Genomic DNA, 18,244 nt, shown 5'->3' on the forward strand with positions numbered 1-18,244 from the left:
GGGTTGGCCAAAGCTGTCGGGCTAGAGAAATGTCACCACACCCCCTGCTAGATCCTCCCCGCCCAAACCACCCCAAGGACCAGGGCATCACTGAGAGGTTAGGAAGCTCTGGCTCCTCAGCCCCACCAGCACACTGTGTGACCAGCTCTAAGTTCTGAAAGGATCTGCCAAGAGGAGCCCATCTTCCCCAGCCCAGGAAACCTCCCCTTCCCTGGAAGGGGAGGGGGCTGACTGAACAGCGAGAGGTCCACTCCTGGAGCATCTTGTGTTGAAATCCCAGAGGCCACTGCGGGTAGCCCCCAGGGCAGGCCATCTCAGCAGTAGTCCTTCCTCCCCAGACTGGGAGGTGGGAGAAAGAGGAGGCATGAACTGGGGCCACAGGACAGACACACTGCTCTCTGGGACCCTGAAGACAAGGAGCTGGGACGAAGCCACAAAGCCCCAGATAAACAGTCAGACATGCAGGGAGGGGTTATTAATGGCTTAGCAAGGACATGGAGAGAATTAATGAGCAGAGATGACAGGAGATCACTCTGAGGCCAACACCATTCTGCCTCCCCACTAATGACTTTGGAAGGGGGCTTTGGGGGGGGGGGTGTTAATTGCACGTGAGATACTGGGGGGAGGGGGAGAGGCAGCCCGAATGGACAACTAGGCTGGGACAGCCAGGGGTCTGAAATCAACGAAATTCACGCACATTTTAAAGGCCACGTGGCTCACAGATTGACATTATCAGGAAGCTGGTTTCCCTGTGGAAGGGGTCAGGCTGGCGTGGGTGCATCCACAGAGTGCGCCCCATCTGACCTGCGCCCTTGCCCCTCCCCTACAGCTCTTTGTGCGGTTCTCTGGAGATGGGTAAGATGGAGAGAAAAGAGCAAGGATTTCCCAATCAGGCAGCCCCAAGGCAAAAGGGACACGGGAGGAGGGACCCTCTGCCCCAAGGTGTGTGATTATAAAGGAGCTATAAGCTGAGCCTACACCTGGGTTGAATGGATCTTAGGCTTGTTTGGGAAGTGGGAGGTGGGGGGACGGCAGAGCTGCCCAGAGCTGGGAGCCCCCAGAGATGCCTGGACTGAGAACAAAGGCATCCATCCTGGGGCTTAATTGGCACTGGCAGAGTGAGGATAGATGGCGGGCGCCTCTGTCTCTGTATAATTGGTGCTTCCTAATGGAGCTTTCCGGGGTAGCCATTGCCTGGCTGGACCAGGGGGCTTCCTGTCCTGGAAGTGTTCAGCTTCTCTCCATTAGCCACTGGGGAGTGAATCTTGTAGGGTTGGCTTTTAATTTATCTTTCTGTCAAGGGAAAAAAGGATGACACATATCCTGAGGTACTGAGGCTGCTGGCACAAACACAGCACATAACAAATGCTCATTAAATGTTTCAGAATGAGTGAATTAAAGGGGGTGAAGGGAATAAAAAAAAAGGAGACGATGTACCCCGAACATTCTTTCTCTTTCTGTAGGTGCCTTCCTCTGTCCCACCAGCACACACAAACACAACCGTGGCTATTGAGGGGTTAATCCATTATGTGGTTAATGGGTTACCATCTACATCTACAGCTCTGGTAGCATCCAGCTCTCAGCACCAAGGAAGCCGACCCCAAAACAGCAGCTTCCTCCCACCCATCATTACAAAGTCACCAACACAAGTCAAGGCAACACAAGGTCAAGGGCACCACGAGGAGGACATGGCAGGGCAGGAGGCTTTCAGATCAGGTGGGAGCCGAGAGCCCTGTGAGGATGTGGAAGATGCCCAGCTCAGTCGTTATACTCATTCCATGCGGGGACCCTATGCAGAAACCAATCTGTGGCTCGGTGGACACTTAATCACACCAGAGCAGAAGGCACCACAAACACGCATGACCAGCGAAGCAGTGAGGATGGGGAGGAGGGAGACCAGCACAGAGTCCCACTTTGGGTGCCATGACACTACAGCTGTGACTATAAAAAGGCTCTCACGACACCGCCCTGTAGGATGTGGGCTAGCAACACAGAACTATCTCAGGGACGGAGACACTACTGGGAAGTAGGCCAAAGTTCAAAGGAAAAGAAAGAACACCCTAAAAAATCAGAGGTAAAAATCAGGGCCACCACTTGGTAAGCATTTATTAGGGGTCAACGGTGCCGACGACTCCATCTGCGCCAGCATCATGTGGAACCTCGCTATAAACGTGGGGGCATTACCCCCATCTTTTATCAGAAGAAATGGAAGTCAACAGACTTGCCTGCAGTCACAAGCTTGTTATATTCTGGATATTTAGCATCAAAACTCATGCTCCTATGCTAAATTGCCACTCTGTCTAAAGCTGAAGGGTGACCCCGCTTATCCTTACTTCTGACAGGCAATTTTTGGAATATCTTCCTTACCCAAACCAAAGAAAACCAAAATTTGATGGCAAAGGAGGTGAGGGGGAAAGATCTTATTGAGCTGCTTTGGTGGGACTCTTCCACTAGGCTTTACTCCTCTCATGGTCTCAGCTAAGCTTCCGTCTCTCCTTGTGGGTGTTAGGTAACCTCAGGCCCACAACGGCATCTGAGCTGGATTCTGAAGGGCATGGAAAGCTTGCCGAAGAGCCAGGGTGACACATGGGATCCTTAGGATCAAGAAGGCTGGTGCTAAAGGGAACGTTACAAAGAAATGTGGTCAGTTGCAACAGGAGGAACTGACATGAAAATTTAGGAATGATGATCCAGTTGGTGGCTTTGGGAACTACTGTTCCCAGCCCAGGGTACTTATTTTTCTTTCCCAGAGTAGACACAGGTGCCAGTGATCACCAAGACAAATGTAAATTACTGTATGAAATTGCGAGTGGTGGCAGGTGAGTGTCTCTCCATGGAAGCATGGATCCTTCGAGAGCACATCTGTCCTCACAACGCTCCTGTTACTCTTCCTGATCTTTTTTTTTTTTTTTAAAGAGAGAGAGAGAGAGTGCGTGCGCAAGAGAGAGAGAATTTTGTTAATATTTATTTTTTAGTTCTCGGCAGACACAACATCTTTGTTGGTATGTGGTGCTGAGGATCGAACCTGGGCCGCACGAACGCGAGGCGAGCCCGCTATCAGTTGAGCCACATCCCCAGCCCTCCCAGCCCTCTTCCTGATCTTGGGAGTGGGGTCTCACCTAAAACCTGACCAATCTCAGAATCTTCCAGATGCTATAGCTCACGTCTGCATGGACTCAGGAAGAGCCTCCCACATGGGCCCATCTGACCTCCACCCAAGGACAACTGGTCCCCTCCTGCTCTCTCAAAAGCTGTGGCTTAGAGAGGGCTCATGGGTCTCTGGGGGCACACGGTCAGCCAGGGGACATCAGATGCTGCTGCTGCCTCAGCCATATTGATGTTAAAGGTCCAGTGAAAAATGGCTCCCGATTGTGTCCCACAGGAAGAAAGGTCAAGAGTGCTGACATTATTGTTCCCCTGTGTCAGCACTGCATGGCAGCAGGACGAGAGAGCCTAACAAATCAGATACATCTGAGGACTTTGGCCAAAAACAGCTTTTAGGGGCAGCTGGATCCTATACCCACATGCTTTGCTGCCTCTGATTCTGAGAACTGAGAACCAGAGACTCCTGGGGCTGTGTTCCTGGCATCCTGTCTAACTCTTTGGCTCTAGGAATGGCTGACCAGACAACTCCACGAGATGAGAAAACTGTTTGCCTAGTAACATTTGATACCTCTCACTGCCAGGAAATTTCTTCCATAAATCTAACTCAACTCCCTCACGCAGCACTTGGGGCTTTTTTCCCCCCCCTCAGTCTTAGACAATTTTTATTTCTTTGGTCTGCCCTAAAATTTCTCTCTGTGTATACTTTCTTCCTACATGTGCCTGCCTGTCTCTCCCTGTCTTCTTTTCAAATTCTGTGTCCCTCTTAACCTCAGAGACAGATGAGTTATGCATGACACAGTTAATATGACTCCCTTCCCTTTAAAGCCAGCAACGTATGACATTGATGTAGCATTGGTGATGTGTCCAACACCTGGCTAGGAATCTCACATCTATTATCCTGATTAACCTTCACAACCATCCTGGACCGGGTGTGGTGGCTCACACCTGTAATCCCAGCCACTCTGGAGGCTGAGGCAGGAGGATTGTAAGTTCAAAACCAGCCTCAGCGACTTAGTGAGGCACTAAGCAGCTCAGCGAGACTCTGTCTTTAAATAAAATACATTTAAAAAAGGCCTGGGAATGTGGCTCCGTGGTTAAGTATTCCTGGATTTGCTCCCCAGTACCAGTCCAAACCAAACAAAAAACCACAAACATCCTGGGATGTCATTTGACAGGTGAGGAAATTAAAGTTCTGAGTCATTAAAGGGCTTGCCCAGTGTCACTCAGTGACATGTCCTGGAGCCTGGGTTTAACTCGAGGTGGTCTCCCTTTAAGTGCACACTCTCAGCCACCTGCCCTCCCAAGTGGCCTCCGTATCACTGCGGCAGGTCAGGGGGCATCTGGTCCATGTTCAGAGGCTTCCAACCCACTGGCTCATCAGAACAAAATAGAAGTATGGGGTCGCCCTATCACTACAAGAGACAGGCCGACTTCAAAGCCCAATAGAGAGAAGTTCTGGGCAGTTGCCATAGATGTTGTCTCTGACCAGCTCCCTGCACTCAGGAAGGAACTTTCTCTTCCTTCCTTTTGTACTTCCTGTTTCTTTCTGAATCATCAGCCTAGCTGTCCTGTGTTTAATGTGTGCCTCATCTGGACTTGATGTCTTTTCCAGCAGCTTCATACTTGGGTACCCCTGACCCACCTTGGATTGAGGGCTCGGGGTCAGTCTTCATGTGAGCTTTGTAGGTGCCAGCATCCTGGGGGGTTCTCACAACTTCCATTGATTTTTCTGGTAATAATCTCAACTGCTGGTTCCAAATTGGTTTAGGTGGCTGGCATCACTCAACCTTATTCCGTTGATAAAATAACAGGTTTCCTTGCAGGGTCTATAGAAAGCAAGGAGCTTGGACCAGATGGTCTCTAAGTGACCCTTCTGACTTTGATGTACTCTGGCATTCACAATACTTCCTCAAATCGATTATAATAGATTGGAATTTAGAAAAAGGCATATTCTGTAATAGTGCTCGGGGGCTTTTGACACAATAGTGGCTGGCCCCATTAGCTTGAAAACAAACAATTCTCAGAATCCAACCAAGGTCCCCTGCCTCCTCAGGCAGTCAATTTCTCTGGCAGAATCTCAGTGCGGTTCTAGCTTCCTGGTGCCAAGTTGGAGCCTCGGCCTCCCCCACTGGCTCTCCCACCCTTATCCCATCCCCCACTCTAGATACCCATTATTGTTTATATTAGCACACCTCAGGATGGACACTTTCTATCTATTTGAGCCCCCAATGACCCCCTTGGGGACGTGGAGCCTCAGCTTCTGAGGCGTAATGGATGATGGGGCACAGCTGTCTTGCCAGAGCCATCAAATGATGATTCCTCTGGTTGCTCAAGGTAAAGAAGACATTCTTGGGCCCCAGTGACGTGAAATTCAGGTGCAGAAATAGCCAATTCCCCTAGTAGTCAGACTCAGCAACCAGTTGTGGGATGAGTAAGACACACGTTTCATGCAATTGTTCCATGACTTGTAAGTGTGGGCTGGTGGACAGGGGATTTGCCTGCACCAGTGGCAAGAAGAAACACAGATTAAAAGAGGACCGCAGATGGGCCAGCTTCATTTATACTCACCTGCAATGTTGAGCTGACTTACTCCCACTTCCCAGGTGGATTTAGAAGAGACCTGGGGTCTAGCTATAAAGCAGTACTCCCTAGAACTAAGGCTACACTGCAAAGCAGACCCTTCCTATGCAGACACTAAAAGCTGTCTGCGGTTTTTTAACTGCCTGCAGGAACCAGACTTCCTGTTTCTTCCTCACTGTGGGCATGCACCTCAGGTCCTCTCCATCCATCCGCCACTGATGCCTGTGTTTCTGCTGGAACCTCCAAGGAGCTCTTCAGAAGCCCTACCCTGGGGTGAGCCCCTCTGCTAGGACAGCCACTGGAGGCCGCTGGAGGCTCGAACATTTGGGGAGATCACACCACTTCCACGTGAGCTGCCTCACACTCCTGCACGGACCTAGCAGGCAGCATCCTGACGTGTCACCTTGGCACCCTGGCCTGGCCAGCTGTCACACCTGCCACCCAGCAGGAGTTAATGACATGGTATCAGTCAAGTTAGGCAAACTGGTGTTAGGACAGGCAAGGTTACTCCCAAGGTTACCGCCACGACTCACCACTGTACATGTCAGGGTGGTTTCTTAAGGACGAGTCATTATAGGGGTGGTCTGCAATAAACAAAAGAGGGTGAGCAAACAGAAGGCCACGGAGAAGTCATGGAGGCATACACGGGGAGAGAGAAACAGAAAAGCGAAGCTCCAAAACAACCGAGGAGAGCGCCTGCGATGTGTGCAAAGGAAAACACGCGCGCTTGGGAAGGGAACGTGTTTGGACAAGCAACACAAAACAGCTCACAAAGGAACAGAAAGGTTAAATCCTGCAAAAGAAGGCAAGAGTAAAATAAAGTTGTTTTTTTTTTTTTAATTAAAGAAATTAGGTTTGAACTTTGCTTGGTCCTACTATATTTCAAACAGATGAGATAAGGGTTAGTGGCATTCTGCAGCAGTCTCAGGACCAACTTCTTGTCCGAGTCCTCACTTCCCGGGACTCCAGATCAGGCCAGCTCTTGGGGCAGCTGAAGAAAAAGGCGTGTTAGTGAGCTCTGGGGAAAAGAGCCAAGTCCTGCCGGTGCAGAAGCTAAGCTGCAGCAGGAGGGAGGAGGTAAATGGGGGAAGAAGATAGTCGTCAACAGAGAGGGGTGACAGAGGGACCCCAGCAATGCCTAGCAACAAGCACCCTCCTAATCTGGCCAGGTGGACACACGGTGGTCTCTGGGATTCCTCTACTGGGGAGTGCTCCAGTGTGGCTGAGCTCCCAGCTCTTGGATTGGAAGGGGGGCTTGGGACAGGACAGGACAGTGAGGTCGGGAGTTCCAAGTTCTACACCTTGGGCTACACTACAGATTGGAGCTCTGTCGAGTGCGTTGGGAATGAAGACATTTCTTAAGGAGCAAGATCAGTGGCTTTGGATTTAATGTGAGGTCATTAAACCCTGAGGCCTTTAATCCTCAGTGAAAAGACATTTTGGAATAGGACAGACAAACACTCCAATGTCCCTAAGGAGCTTTTTACTTGCCATCACCCTCCATCCCCTTCCAGGATTCAAGTTTAGACAGTCCCAGCAGGGGGTGGGGGTGTGCTGCTGACTGGAAGCTAAGCAGACAGCCCTGAGCAGCCCAGGACCCAGTCCAACCGCCTGGGGGAGGCCAGGTGCTGTGCCAAAACATTTGCATATTTGAAGACAGATCAAATCCCGTTACAACTCATTATAAGAGGGTCTGCGAGTTCTTTTCTAGGACTGGCATTGCATCCCCGATCTGCATAACACCTGGTAGGAAGATTTTCATTATTTGAACTATCTCTTAATATGGGCTTGGTGACAAAAGATCTAGCCCTCTTGGGAGATGGGCTTGGGTCTATCTGGAGCAAAAGGTGAAAAGGGATCTGCAATGGGATGTGGGGTTGGGGGTACCAGGATAGGTAGGAGCTGTGGTTGGTCTTGGGAGGGAGCACTCCCTTCCTCTAGGGGGGAAATGATGGCACATACAGATGAAAGGGCCCCTTCTTTCATGATCCCATGCCACTGAGTAAAACTGCCAGCCTTTCTTTTTCCAGAAGAGTGACCCACATTCACAAATGGCCTTATCGTTTGTGGCTTCTGCAGCACAGATGAGAGATTCAGAGAGACTTTCTGACTCCCCTAAGTCTGTCACTTAGACGTTAAGAGGGAGCTCGAATGCACTCTGTTGTCTGCCTCCAGGGGACCCTTCTCCCTCATCATGGTGCCTCTTAGATGCCTGTCATAGAGAGGGCAAAGAGGGACAGGTGTATCTTTGTTAGCTTGACTTCATGGCTATCTTTGACTGCATCCAAAAATAGAATAAAATTTTTTTTTTTTTTAAATTTTACTTTTGTAGTGTTGGAGAGCCTCCCACATGCTAGGCAAGCGCTCGGCCGCTAAGCTATGTCCTCAGACCTGGAGTTTTAGATAGACTAGCATTTTGTATTATATATCTTTCTTCCCTTCCTTTAATGCAACTAATACAAAAAAAAAAATGAGTGTGATGAGATTTATTTCTTTCCAAATGGGCAAACTGTGGGCAGACTGTTTTGCCTCCCACCCCCAGACCTGGTTCTGAAGGTACAAGAAAAAGCCTGTGTCCTTCCCTGACAGAAAAGTCGAGAGAGCTCAGCTGTGCTATTTTAAGCAACTGTGCCAAATTCTGAGCTGGCTCAGATGCCCGGAACTTGTTTCTAGCCAAAGCTGCCCCAGGAGAACTCCAGGAAGCTGACATGGTTCTGTTCCAGTCACCTCGAGGGCTTCCCATCATTTGGAGGAAAGAGTTTTCAATGGAATGGGGGGCCCAGAGATGAAGCAGAAAGAAACGTCCCTTACATCCTTGGGTAGAGAAAAGGGTATTTCTGGAAAGTTCCACTTCTAATTGTTGCTCAAACCTCTAAGTACTTAATTTTTATAGAGTGGAGTTCCTCGTCACTTTCATCTCCAGGCCTCTGCTCAGGATGGCAGAAGGCCCCTAACTCTGGCCCAGGAACAGCAGGCTGATCTCCAGCCCTGCTGGGGCAAGGAGAAAAAGGCCCCGGAGGAGGTGCAGGGTCAACTCAGAAAGTGATGTGCTCTTGATGGTTCTGCCCCTCCCCTGGCTCCTTCCATGACCAGCCCTGTTCTGGCTACTGAGATCACTCTGAGGTCCTGGGCAGACCACACGGTGCTTCCCAGATCAGCCCCTGGCAGGTAGTTACCCAAGGTACATTAAGAAGACACTGCAGATAAACCAACTTTCTTCTCCAGAGGGTGCCCCCGGGCCTGCGTATGAAATGAGAAAGCAGGGGATGGGGGAGCAAGCAGAGCAAAGCCAGGCCACCCTGCCAGGACCACGCGGGGCTCATTGCTGGGTCTTGGGCAGTTCTGTGGGCTGACACAGCACAGGCCTTCAACGCCTTCTGGGAACAAAATGTGGGGACCCTGCAGAGGCAGGAGGCGATCAGAGGAGACGAAATGGAATTCAAAGAAAAGGAAGAATGGGGTGGGGGTGGGAAGAAAGAGAGAGGAAGAGCAGAGAGGAACAATGTAAAAAGGAAAAAGGAAGAAATTGAGGAAAGAAAGGGAAAAAGAGGAGGAAAAAACAATTATGAGAAGCTAAAAAATGAAGCAGCTTGCTGACAGATCCCACACTCTGTCATGGTGGAAGTGGCTGTGTGATCAGACACCTGTCCCATCACCAGCAGGACCCATGAGGAAGGAAGAGTTCTCTGGGGTTAAGACCCTGCTTGCACTGATGAGCCCACACAAACCTTTCCCCAGGGGCACCCACCGGGGCCTCGTCAGCCTCCTCCTGGTGGGCTGCAGGAAGCCGGCGTTCACCCCCTTTCCTCCGACCTGTGGAACGTGCCAGCACTCTCAGTACTGGTGTTCTGGCCTCCCCACGAGCCTCGCCATCCACAGCCTCGCCAGCACCATTCACAGCATGAGTCTGACAAATTAAAACTCTCTTTTTGGGGGAGCTCTTCTGGGAAAGGCATGTGGCACACAGCCATGGTATAAACCAACCGAGTCAACTTCCAGTGTCCTGAGCAATCTGGGGACTTTGTAGCAACAACTCCAGGCTGACTTGACCTTGTCATTCCTACTAAGCTTCTCCCGTCCCTGTGTGGAGGGCCACCAGCATAATGGGACAGGAAATGCTGACTTGTTTTGTATCAGCCAAGCAGAATCATGGAATAAAAATGAAAACAAAGAAAGCTAAGACAAATCTGTAACTTGTAAACACAGAGAATCCAAGTGGTTCGGTAAACACATATTACAGAATCAAACCATCTATAGTGGTGTTTCCACTTAATTTAATATCGTATACTCTGTCTTTTTTCTAGAAATAAAGATAATCAAGCAGTGAATAGAAATAAAAGAATAGGGGCTGGAGTTGTAGCTCAGTGGTAGAATGTTTGCCTTGTACATATGTGTGAGGCACTGCGTTGGATTCCTGGCACCACATATAAATAAGCAAATAAAATAAAGGTCCATCAATAACTAAAATAATAATAATAATAATAATAATAATAATAATAATAAAAACAAGAAAGAAAAAGAAAAGAAACAAGCCAAGTGCGTCATAGGGATGCCTGACGATTACTCAAGCAGTCATTCTCAAACTCTGGGAGCATTGAATAACCTGGAGAGCTAAGGACTCAGAGGCCCGGGGCTGTCAAGGTAGGACAGATGCTCCTTGGTGTGTGATTCTATTTCCCAGCCAAGTTTGAGAAGCACTAGCTGGGAGTGGGGCCAAGTTTGACTCAAGGCTTCAGAATCAAGAGACATTGTCTAAGGGTAGCTGCAGTCGTTCAGGCACAAGGAGCAGAATGATTTCTAGGTTGGCCTTGGGGATGAGTCTCCCTCACAGACTCAGGTACCCGGGGCTGGTGGGCTCAGTGAGCTGCCTCCTCTGGCCCTAGTCCCAGCCCCAGGTGGGGCCTACACTTACTGGTGAGGACCTTGAGGGTGAAGGGATTCTTCTGCTGGATGGTGTGGGTGAAGTGGAAGCGGGCATTGCAGCTGTAGTCAGTCTGCATGTCCTGCAGCATCACGTTAGAGAAATACAGGTCCCCGTTGTGGCCCTGGGAGACGCGTTTGTCCTGGGTGATGGGCTCCATGGCTGTAAGGAAGCAGAGATGTGAGGCGAGGTTAGTAGTAATGATAACAGCAATAATGAGCAACACGGTTTGGACGACTGAGCATTACAGAAGGCCAGGTGACGGCCGGAAGCTTGACACTGCTCCGTCCAATCCTCTCACCTCTGAGGCAGGGCTTATTCCTGCAGAGGACTGAGAGTCTTGGGTTGCATGGCAGGGAGGGAAGAACAGAAATTTAGACCCAGACCTGCCTGCCTACCATGCCCATACTCTATGGCCACGCTTCTCAAACTCCTGTTCATGCTACAAACAATTTGGCTGACCCCAAGGCCAGAGGGAGGGAACACAAGCCACTGGATGTCCTCAAATCAGGATTCAAATGCTCACACTAACAAGGAGCATTTGAGGGCAGGGACTACAACTCACTCATCTTTATGTCCCAGTATCCATCTTAGAACACAGTACACCAGGGCTCCATGGGTTGTGGAATTAAATAAAGTTGAACTTAGCTATGCTGGTTTAATAAAAATTTAGCCATTTAGTCAATTATAATACACCTTTTTAAAAAAAATTTTTTACTCCTCAGAAAAAAACAACTTCTGATTATAACTAAGATGTGTACCAACAGATGTAGTCTCTTGATTTTAAGAGGTCTTCCAATTTTAGAGATGTTGAAATACAAAAATGTGTACTTTTTTGAATGAATGACATCAGAGAATTCAGCTCAGCATTCAGACTTGATTATCTATCTATATATATATATATATATATATATTTTTATGGTGCTGGGGATTGAACCCAGGGCCTTGTGCATGCAAGGCAAGCACTCTACCAACTGAGCTATATCCCCAGCCCATCTATATATTTTTGATGCACTGACATAAAAGCAAAAGACTAGGTTTCCAGGTGGTGAGATCTGTTAACATATACTTAAGGCTGATTATTCATAGCAAGCTCCTTCTTATCCCCACAATTGATTCTCAAGTCATCATGTCTTCAAGCACAAGGTCAAACTAGGCATGGTGGTGCAGGCCTATAATCACAGAGACTCTGAAGACTGAAGCAGGAGAATCACAAGTTTGAAGTTAGCTTCAGTAACTTAGTGAGACCCTGTCTCCAAATAAAAAATAAAAAGGGCTGAGGATGTGGCTCAGTGGTAGAGCACCTGTGGGTTCAATCCCCACTACCACACACAAAAAGCACAAGGTGATACCAACTTTTGCACAGTAGGATGGTCAGCTCCTTGAATTATTCCTTGGAGATTTGCTATAGGCCTACTATGTGTAGTTGCTGTGCTAGGTGCTGGTGAAAAAGAGAGAGGTCATCAATGAACCCTGAGTCTAACAGTTGGGACAGCAGGTAAATGAGTAATTGCTATGTAATGTGGTGAGTGGAACATATGGGGGCGGGGTGGTTAGGAGATGGACTGCAGAAAGGGCCAATCCCCTGCGGGTCTAGAGCTGCACCCTGAATGGTATGTGTCTTACACCATGCAGAAAAGACACAGGAGCTTAGCGGTTTCCAAGTAGCAGGAAGAGAATGTGCTAAAGGTTAAGAGAATACAGGAGCTCATCTGGAGGTTCAAGGGTACAAGGAGGAGGGTAGGAGAAGGGATAGCGAGGCAGAGGGACCAGGTCAGGGAGGAGACTGAGTGGCTGGGGAAAGGAGCCTGCACTTCTGAGGTGGCTTGAAGCATTTGAATGAAACCGTCCGTTTTAGAGTCTTAGGAAGATGAGAGAGGCCGATAAGGAGAAGTGTTGCAACCAGGTGACAGACAGCTGATGGTGGCCTGGAAGAAATGCAGGCTGTGAGGTCTCCTCAGGAGGTGGTATGGACACAATCATGGTGAAGATCGTGACGTGGTGGATGAGGGAGGAGAGTCCGAAAGGGAATGGACAAGCTGATCCACCCGCCTGCCCCAGGCAGCCTGCCCCCCACACCACACTGACATGAGGAGATAGGGACAGTGACTGAGCACAAGGTCATCCTCACCCCACAAAGCAACTCGCAATGCTGCTGCCTTGACATGGCAGCCTCTCCTGGCAACAGGCTGGTAGAACGTGAGATGGACCAATACTGATGATGGGCAAGCAGGATGGATATACGGATGGATTGATGGATGGATGCGGGAGGGAGGGATGGAAGGAGGGACAGAGGAGGCAGAGGGGTGGGCAGGAAGACAGGGGGAGGGGAAGCCAGGGACATACACAGACATCAGTCCTCTATTCATTTCTATAATAACCCCTGGAGTTTTAACTGAAAATGTGGGAAAAACAGGTCCAGAGAGGTTAAATGAGCCTCTGTCCAAAACTGAGCCAGAATCATCTCTGAGTGCTGTTACCCAGTTCACTGATCCAAACACCCTATCTCCCCATCGCCCTTTTATCAAAGCCTTCATTCCCCCACTTTCCCTTCTCCTGGAGGTGTGATTTGGAGTAAATCCACACTGACCAGATTGAAAGAGAAGACTTAGCAATAACTGCCTTCAGCTGCCTATTGATGTAACATGGACTGGGTATAGTGGCGCATGCCTGTAATCCCAGGGACTCAGGAGGCTGAGGCAGGAGGATTGCAAGTTCGAGGCCCTAAGCAACTTAATGAGATCAAAAATAAAAAGGGCTGAGGATGTGACTCAGTGGTTAAGCACTCCTGGGTTCAATCCTTGGTACCATAAAAAATAAAGAAGAAGAAGAAACATGGGTTCTCCTCCTCGTTGTTCCTTTTTCTCTTGTTCTTCCTCACCTTCATCATCACCAGTATTACCAAGAACTTCCAGTGTGTTTGGCCTGGTTCTAGCACATTAGATGTGTTTATCCTCACCATAATCCCATCAGATAAATATGATGCTAATCCCGATTTTTCTAGAAGAGGAAATTGAGGCCCAAAGATGTGAAGCGACTTGCTTGAGGTCACAGAGCAAAAGCAGCTTCTCTACAGAGCTGTGTTCTCAGCCACGTGGCAGCTCTGCATCTGCCTCTCCCAAGTCCCGGGTCTCCAGCTTGGGCAAACCCTCCCATCCAACACCCCCGCCGCACTCCCCCAAACACAGCAGGCTCCCGAGACTCACAGCTGCTCATCCAGAAGATGACTGGGGACGGCAGACCGGGTGGGGGGTTGCATTGCAGCGTCAGCGGGGCGCCTTCTTGGACCACAACGGGGTCCAGGTTTTCCTTGGGCCACAGGGGAGATTCTGGGGAGAAAGACAAGGAGGGTGGAAGTGAGGCTGATGGCTGGGGCTAGGACGGGCATGTGAGCAGGGGAAACTGGAGAATGAGGGAGGCCAGAGGGAGGGATGGGGCCCTTAAGAGGAGGAGCGGCCTTTGGTCAGAGTGGACGCCCATCTTCAAATGTCTTCTCCTTTCCCCTCTTCCTATACAGAGTGACCGGTGAAGTTGTGGCAGATTCTGGTCTGGAAGCTTCCCTTCCAGGGAATCTTTCTGCGTGGGGGCAGATTGATGGAGGGCACCCTCAAGGCCAAGGGCAGGACAACCCTCCTTGAATGACCTTCTGCATACCTTCCCTTCTACCCAAGAGCAGGCATGTCAGCCCCGCCCCATGGAACTCACTGGACACTTGCAGACGGATCCTGTTGGACAAGGCCGTGCCAAATTTGTTGCGGGCGAAGCACTGGTATTCCCCCTCGTACTCCTCAGGCCGCCCACCACTGCGGAAGTCGATCACCAGGGTCCCAGACCTCCTCCTCATGGACACCCGAGGGTCCTTGGCGATGTTGAAGAATCTGCTGTTTCGAGTCCAGTGGAAGCTGTGGACAGTGGGGGTGAAGCAGGCAAGGTGGATGGACTGGGCTGGACTCCAGGTGAACCCAGATCCCCGATTCAGGGCCAGACTTCCTGTCCCAGCACCCTCTGGGGAGCTCCTGAGAGTGCAAAATCCCAAGACCCACACAGGTCTCTTCAGGGCAGGGCCTGGTGTTAGTGTTGTCACCGGGCCAAGGCTGGGAATCATGGTGGATACTCAACTAGACTTTAGGGGATTCCACTCTTTAAATATATAATTGAGAAGTGGGTAGCAATTTTGATTTTTTAAAAATCCAGAGTCAGCTCTTCCTTCCACCCAGGACATTCCTAACCTCCGACCAGGAATGCAAACTCAGATTCACATTTTACCCAACCCCAAATGCATTAGGGAGCTAGTGCTGCCCCTCCTGCCCTGAAATTGCATAATCCATTCTAAAGAAAAGGAAAATGGCTTAGCCCATCCGTGTCCGGCTCAGTGAGCACAGAGGAAGCACTGGCCACACCATGGTGCCCTGGAGGAGCAGCTTAATGACGCTGAGCACTGGTGAAGAGCACTAGAAAGCCCCTCCGGGCCTGGGGAGGGGGCTCAGTGGCAGAGTGCTTCTTGCCCGGGTGGTGTATGAGGCTGGAGTCATCTCCAGCACCCGCCCTCCCGCAAAAAAAAAAAAAAAAAAAGGGAAGGAAAAAAGTCCCTGTGCTTCTCCAGGCGGGACACGCATGTCTGCTGAAGCTAGGACTCAGCTGCCCAGGTCAGAACCAGGAAAAGCAGGAGGAGAAACAGGAGCAGCAATGGCTGCTCCCTGTCCTCACAAAGGAACCAAAGGGGAAAAGACCAAATCTCAGAGGCACGGTCACTAGAACCCCGGCTGCCCCTCCGGGAGAGGGAGTCCCTGCTGGTTCCGGGCTCAACACTCTGGATTAGACTGTCTCCTGTAAACCTAAGGACTGGAACAAGGTTGTCTGCCTGTCCTGCTGACAGAAACCCCAGGTGGGCACTGTCACACTGGGTCTGAGTCCTGCAGGAGCCTCTTGCCAGGTCCAGTCTGAGGATGCTAGTTTGATGACGGGCATGGACAACTTCACAGCTGCTCCATCTCCAACCCTTATTGTTTGGCAGAAACAAATCTGGCCTTGGGGGTCGGAGGAATGGGTTTAAAACTGGGTTCTGCCCCTTTCAAGCAGGTAACCGTGAAAAGTGTACTTAAAACCCTCTGCCCCTCTATTCTCTCTCTTCTTCGGGAGATATCAGTCCTGTCCAAGAGAAAGCCAGGAGGGTGAACAAGCCAACCTAAGTCACGACACCCAACAGAGGCTGGACAGAGCAGGCTTTTGACTTGTATCTGCTGACATCTCATTTGGTCCCGATGAGCACACTAGAGACAAGCTCAGCAGGAAAGTCTCCAGTTAGCCAGGAAGAGGAACTTCCCATAAGCTGAACACGGAGTAGGTAACAGTAACACAGGCAGTGGGTTGTCAGGATGAAAGCCAGAAAACTTAATATCTAGTCCTGGCTTTTCAGTGTGAATAGAGACAAACCACTCAAATTTTCTATTCCCTTTCCTTATCAAATTTCCAAGTTACCTAAATTGTACTTTCCACCTAGTAGGTACCCAGTGGATAGTTTTTCAATGGATGAATGTAATTTTTTCAGCTGCCTCATTTGCCTTAAGTATTACCAGGCCCAGAGGCCAGATGTGGTGTAAGCACAGTCTTTAGAGTCCCCTTTCCATCCACTCACCTGGGGGCAGGGTTCCCCTTTGCTTCACACTCAATCAGGATGTTATCACGGGGGTCCACGATGTGGTCTTTCACTGACTGCTTGGTGATGGTTGGGGGCTGGGTCACTGCAACAGGGCACACAGTGGGTAGTCAGAGCTGCAGGGTCCTGGCTTGGGGAATGGCTTCAGGAGCCACGGGGCAAACAGGCAAGCAGATGTGGGAAGGGCCCTATTCTAGAGACCCCAATTCTACAGGAAAGGAGGTGGTGTCAAAGGCTAAACATAGGAATCCTTTCAAAAAGATTCCATTGTTTCCCATCAAAAGTTGAAAACCCGGTTTTGGTTAGTGCAAAGAACAACGCGTCTTGATAAATGTGTTGAATGAATACAGGAACAAAAGCAGCTACTTTGTTAGAATTCAGGAGTCACTGCAGCTGAGCCCTGAAGCTCAACTAATGGCCAAACCATGGTGAGAGGAATTTAGTCCTAGAGAGCTTCCAGGGGACTTGTCTGGGTGACCGTGAGCCAGATCCTTCACTCTGGGTCAGTTTTCTACCCTGGGTCCCATAACAGCCATTGCAGTCTGCAGGAGCAGCTCAACTTCCATCTAGGGACCCTCTTCTGACTACCTGTTCCTCTGCCTTACCTGGCAAAGGACGCTCCAGGTAAGCTCTTCCCTGCTGTGTGGTAAGGCACCTCCCTACAGGACTCTGGTTTCAGAAGTCCTGGCAGGACCAGTGGAGAGGCCTGTGACCCCAGGTGTCTCCTGACCTGGTCTTCTCCCGCCCCTCCGACCTCCCAGAGGCACAAGGGCCGAGGGACACACAGGGACTTACGCTCATTCTGAATGCTTGCTGTTAGTTCCGGTGGGTTAGCATTGTGAGGGGGAGAAAAGAAGAACATTGTTATCACACATGACAAACTGCCCAGCATTCAGGGAGACAGGTGATGTGGACTTGGGGACAGCACTGTGCTACGAGGTTCTCTCCTCCCAGCTACAGAGCTTAGCTGGAGGAGCCAAGCAGAGTGGGGAACAGACCCAGGGAAGCTTTGTAGAGAGGGCGGTGCCTTCCCTGGGGGACCAGAACCACGGAGTGGAGCAGAAAGACCTGCTCCTGACCAAAGGAGAAGTCGCCAGAGAAGTCCCAATATCCAGGAGTGACAACGCTGCTTGAAAGAGGCTCTGAAGATGCTTTCTGGCATTGAGAGAAGTGGATTCCTTGATTGATAGTGCCAAGGGGAGGCTGAAGGCAGGACAGAGGTGCCAGGAGAGGGATGGATCTGAATGACCGCCACAGGGCAAAGTCCCGGGTATGGAAGCCCCAAGGGCCCAGCAAGGCCCAAGGCCCCGCTGCTCCCCCTGGACCTTCTTCTCTTCCACACACAAAAGCACATTCTCTCTGCTCACTGTCTCCTCCTTTCCCATCCTTTGGAAAACATAGGGACAGGTGGATTATTGTTGCTCTATTCCTGGCAGGTATACATGGCCCGGTGAAACCCTGCTACTGAATGAGAGGTTCCAGGCAAGGGGCAGAGCCTGTGCTTCTTTCTGTGTTTTTCATAAAGAGGGTAAAGGGTCAGTAGCACAAGTGCTCATGCTCCTGCACAGGTGTCTCCCACACAGGTGTGTATACATGTATTTGAGGTCCAGCTCCTTAAACTTTAATACATATATGAATCTGCTGGGAGCTGGTTAAAATGCAGGTCTGACTGGGTTGGTCTGGGGTAGGACCTGAATCCTTCATCTCTTTCTCTTTTTTCTCCTCCTCCTCCTCCTTCTTTTTTTTTTTTTTTTTTTTTGGCATTCTGGGGATGCAACCCAGGGCCTCGTGCATGCTAGGTGAGAGCTCTACCACTGAGCCAAACCTGCAGTGTAGATTCTGCATTTCTGACCCATTGCCTAGGTGACACTGAGACTGGTGGTGTGCGGATCATGCTTTGGATAACAAGGCTTTAGATGGTGTGTTCTTTGTGGGGAGACACTCTTAGTTAAACTGTGTCTGCAGAAAAGTGAACATGTGCT

General features: G+C 50.0%; 1 protein-coding gene across 4 annotated transcripts in view; it reads right to left on the reverse strand.

Moving 5' to 3' along the window:
- Positions 1 to 18,244, reverse strand: part of Nfasc (neurofascin) — a 173,710-nt gene that overhangs the window by 49,323 nt on the left and 106,143 nt on the right. For all 4 annotated transcript variants that reach the window (XM_071600143.1, XM_071600140.1, XM_071600144.1 and 1 more), the window contains exons 4-7: positions 16,242 to 16,347; positions 14,312 to 14,508; positions 13,813 to 13,935; positions 10,598 to 10,768 (exon numbers count right to left, since the gene is read on the reverse strand). In XM_071600143.1, the coding sequence (XP_071456244.1) occupies positions 10,598 to 10,768; positions 13,813 to 13,935; positions 14,312 to 14,508; positions 16,242 to 16,347 (597 nt within the window). The remainder of the gene's footprint in view (positions 1 to 10,597; positions 10,769 to 13,812; positions 13,936 to 14,311; positions 14,509 to 16,241; positions 16,348 to 18,244) is intronic.

This window comes from Marmota flaviventris, chromosome 12 (genome assembly GCF_047511675.1).
Source record: "Marmota flaviventris isolate mMarFla1 chromosome 12, mMarFla1.hap1, whole genome shotgun sequence".
NCBI lineage: Eukaryota > Metazoa > Chordata > Mammalia > Rodentia > Sciuridae > Marmota > Marmota flaviventris.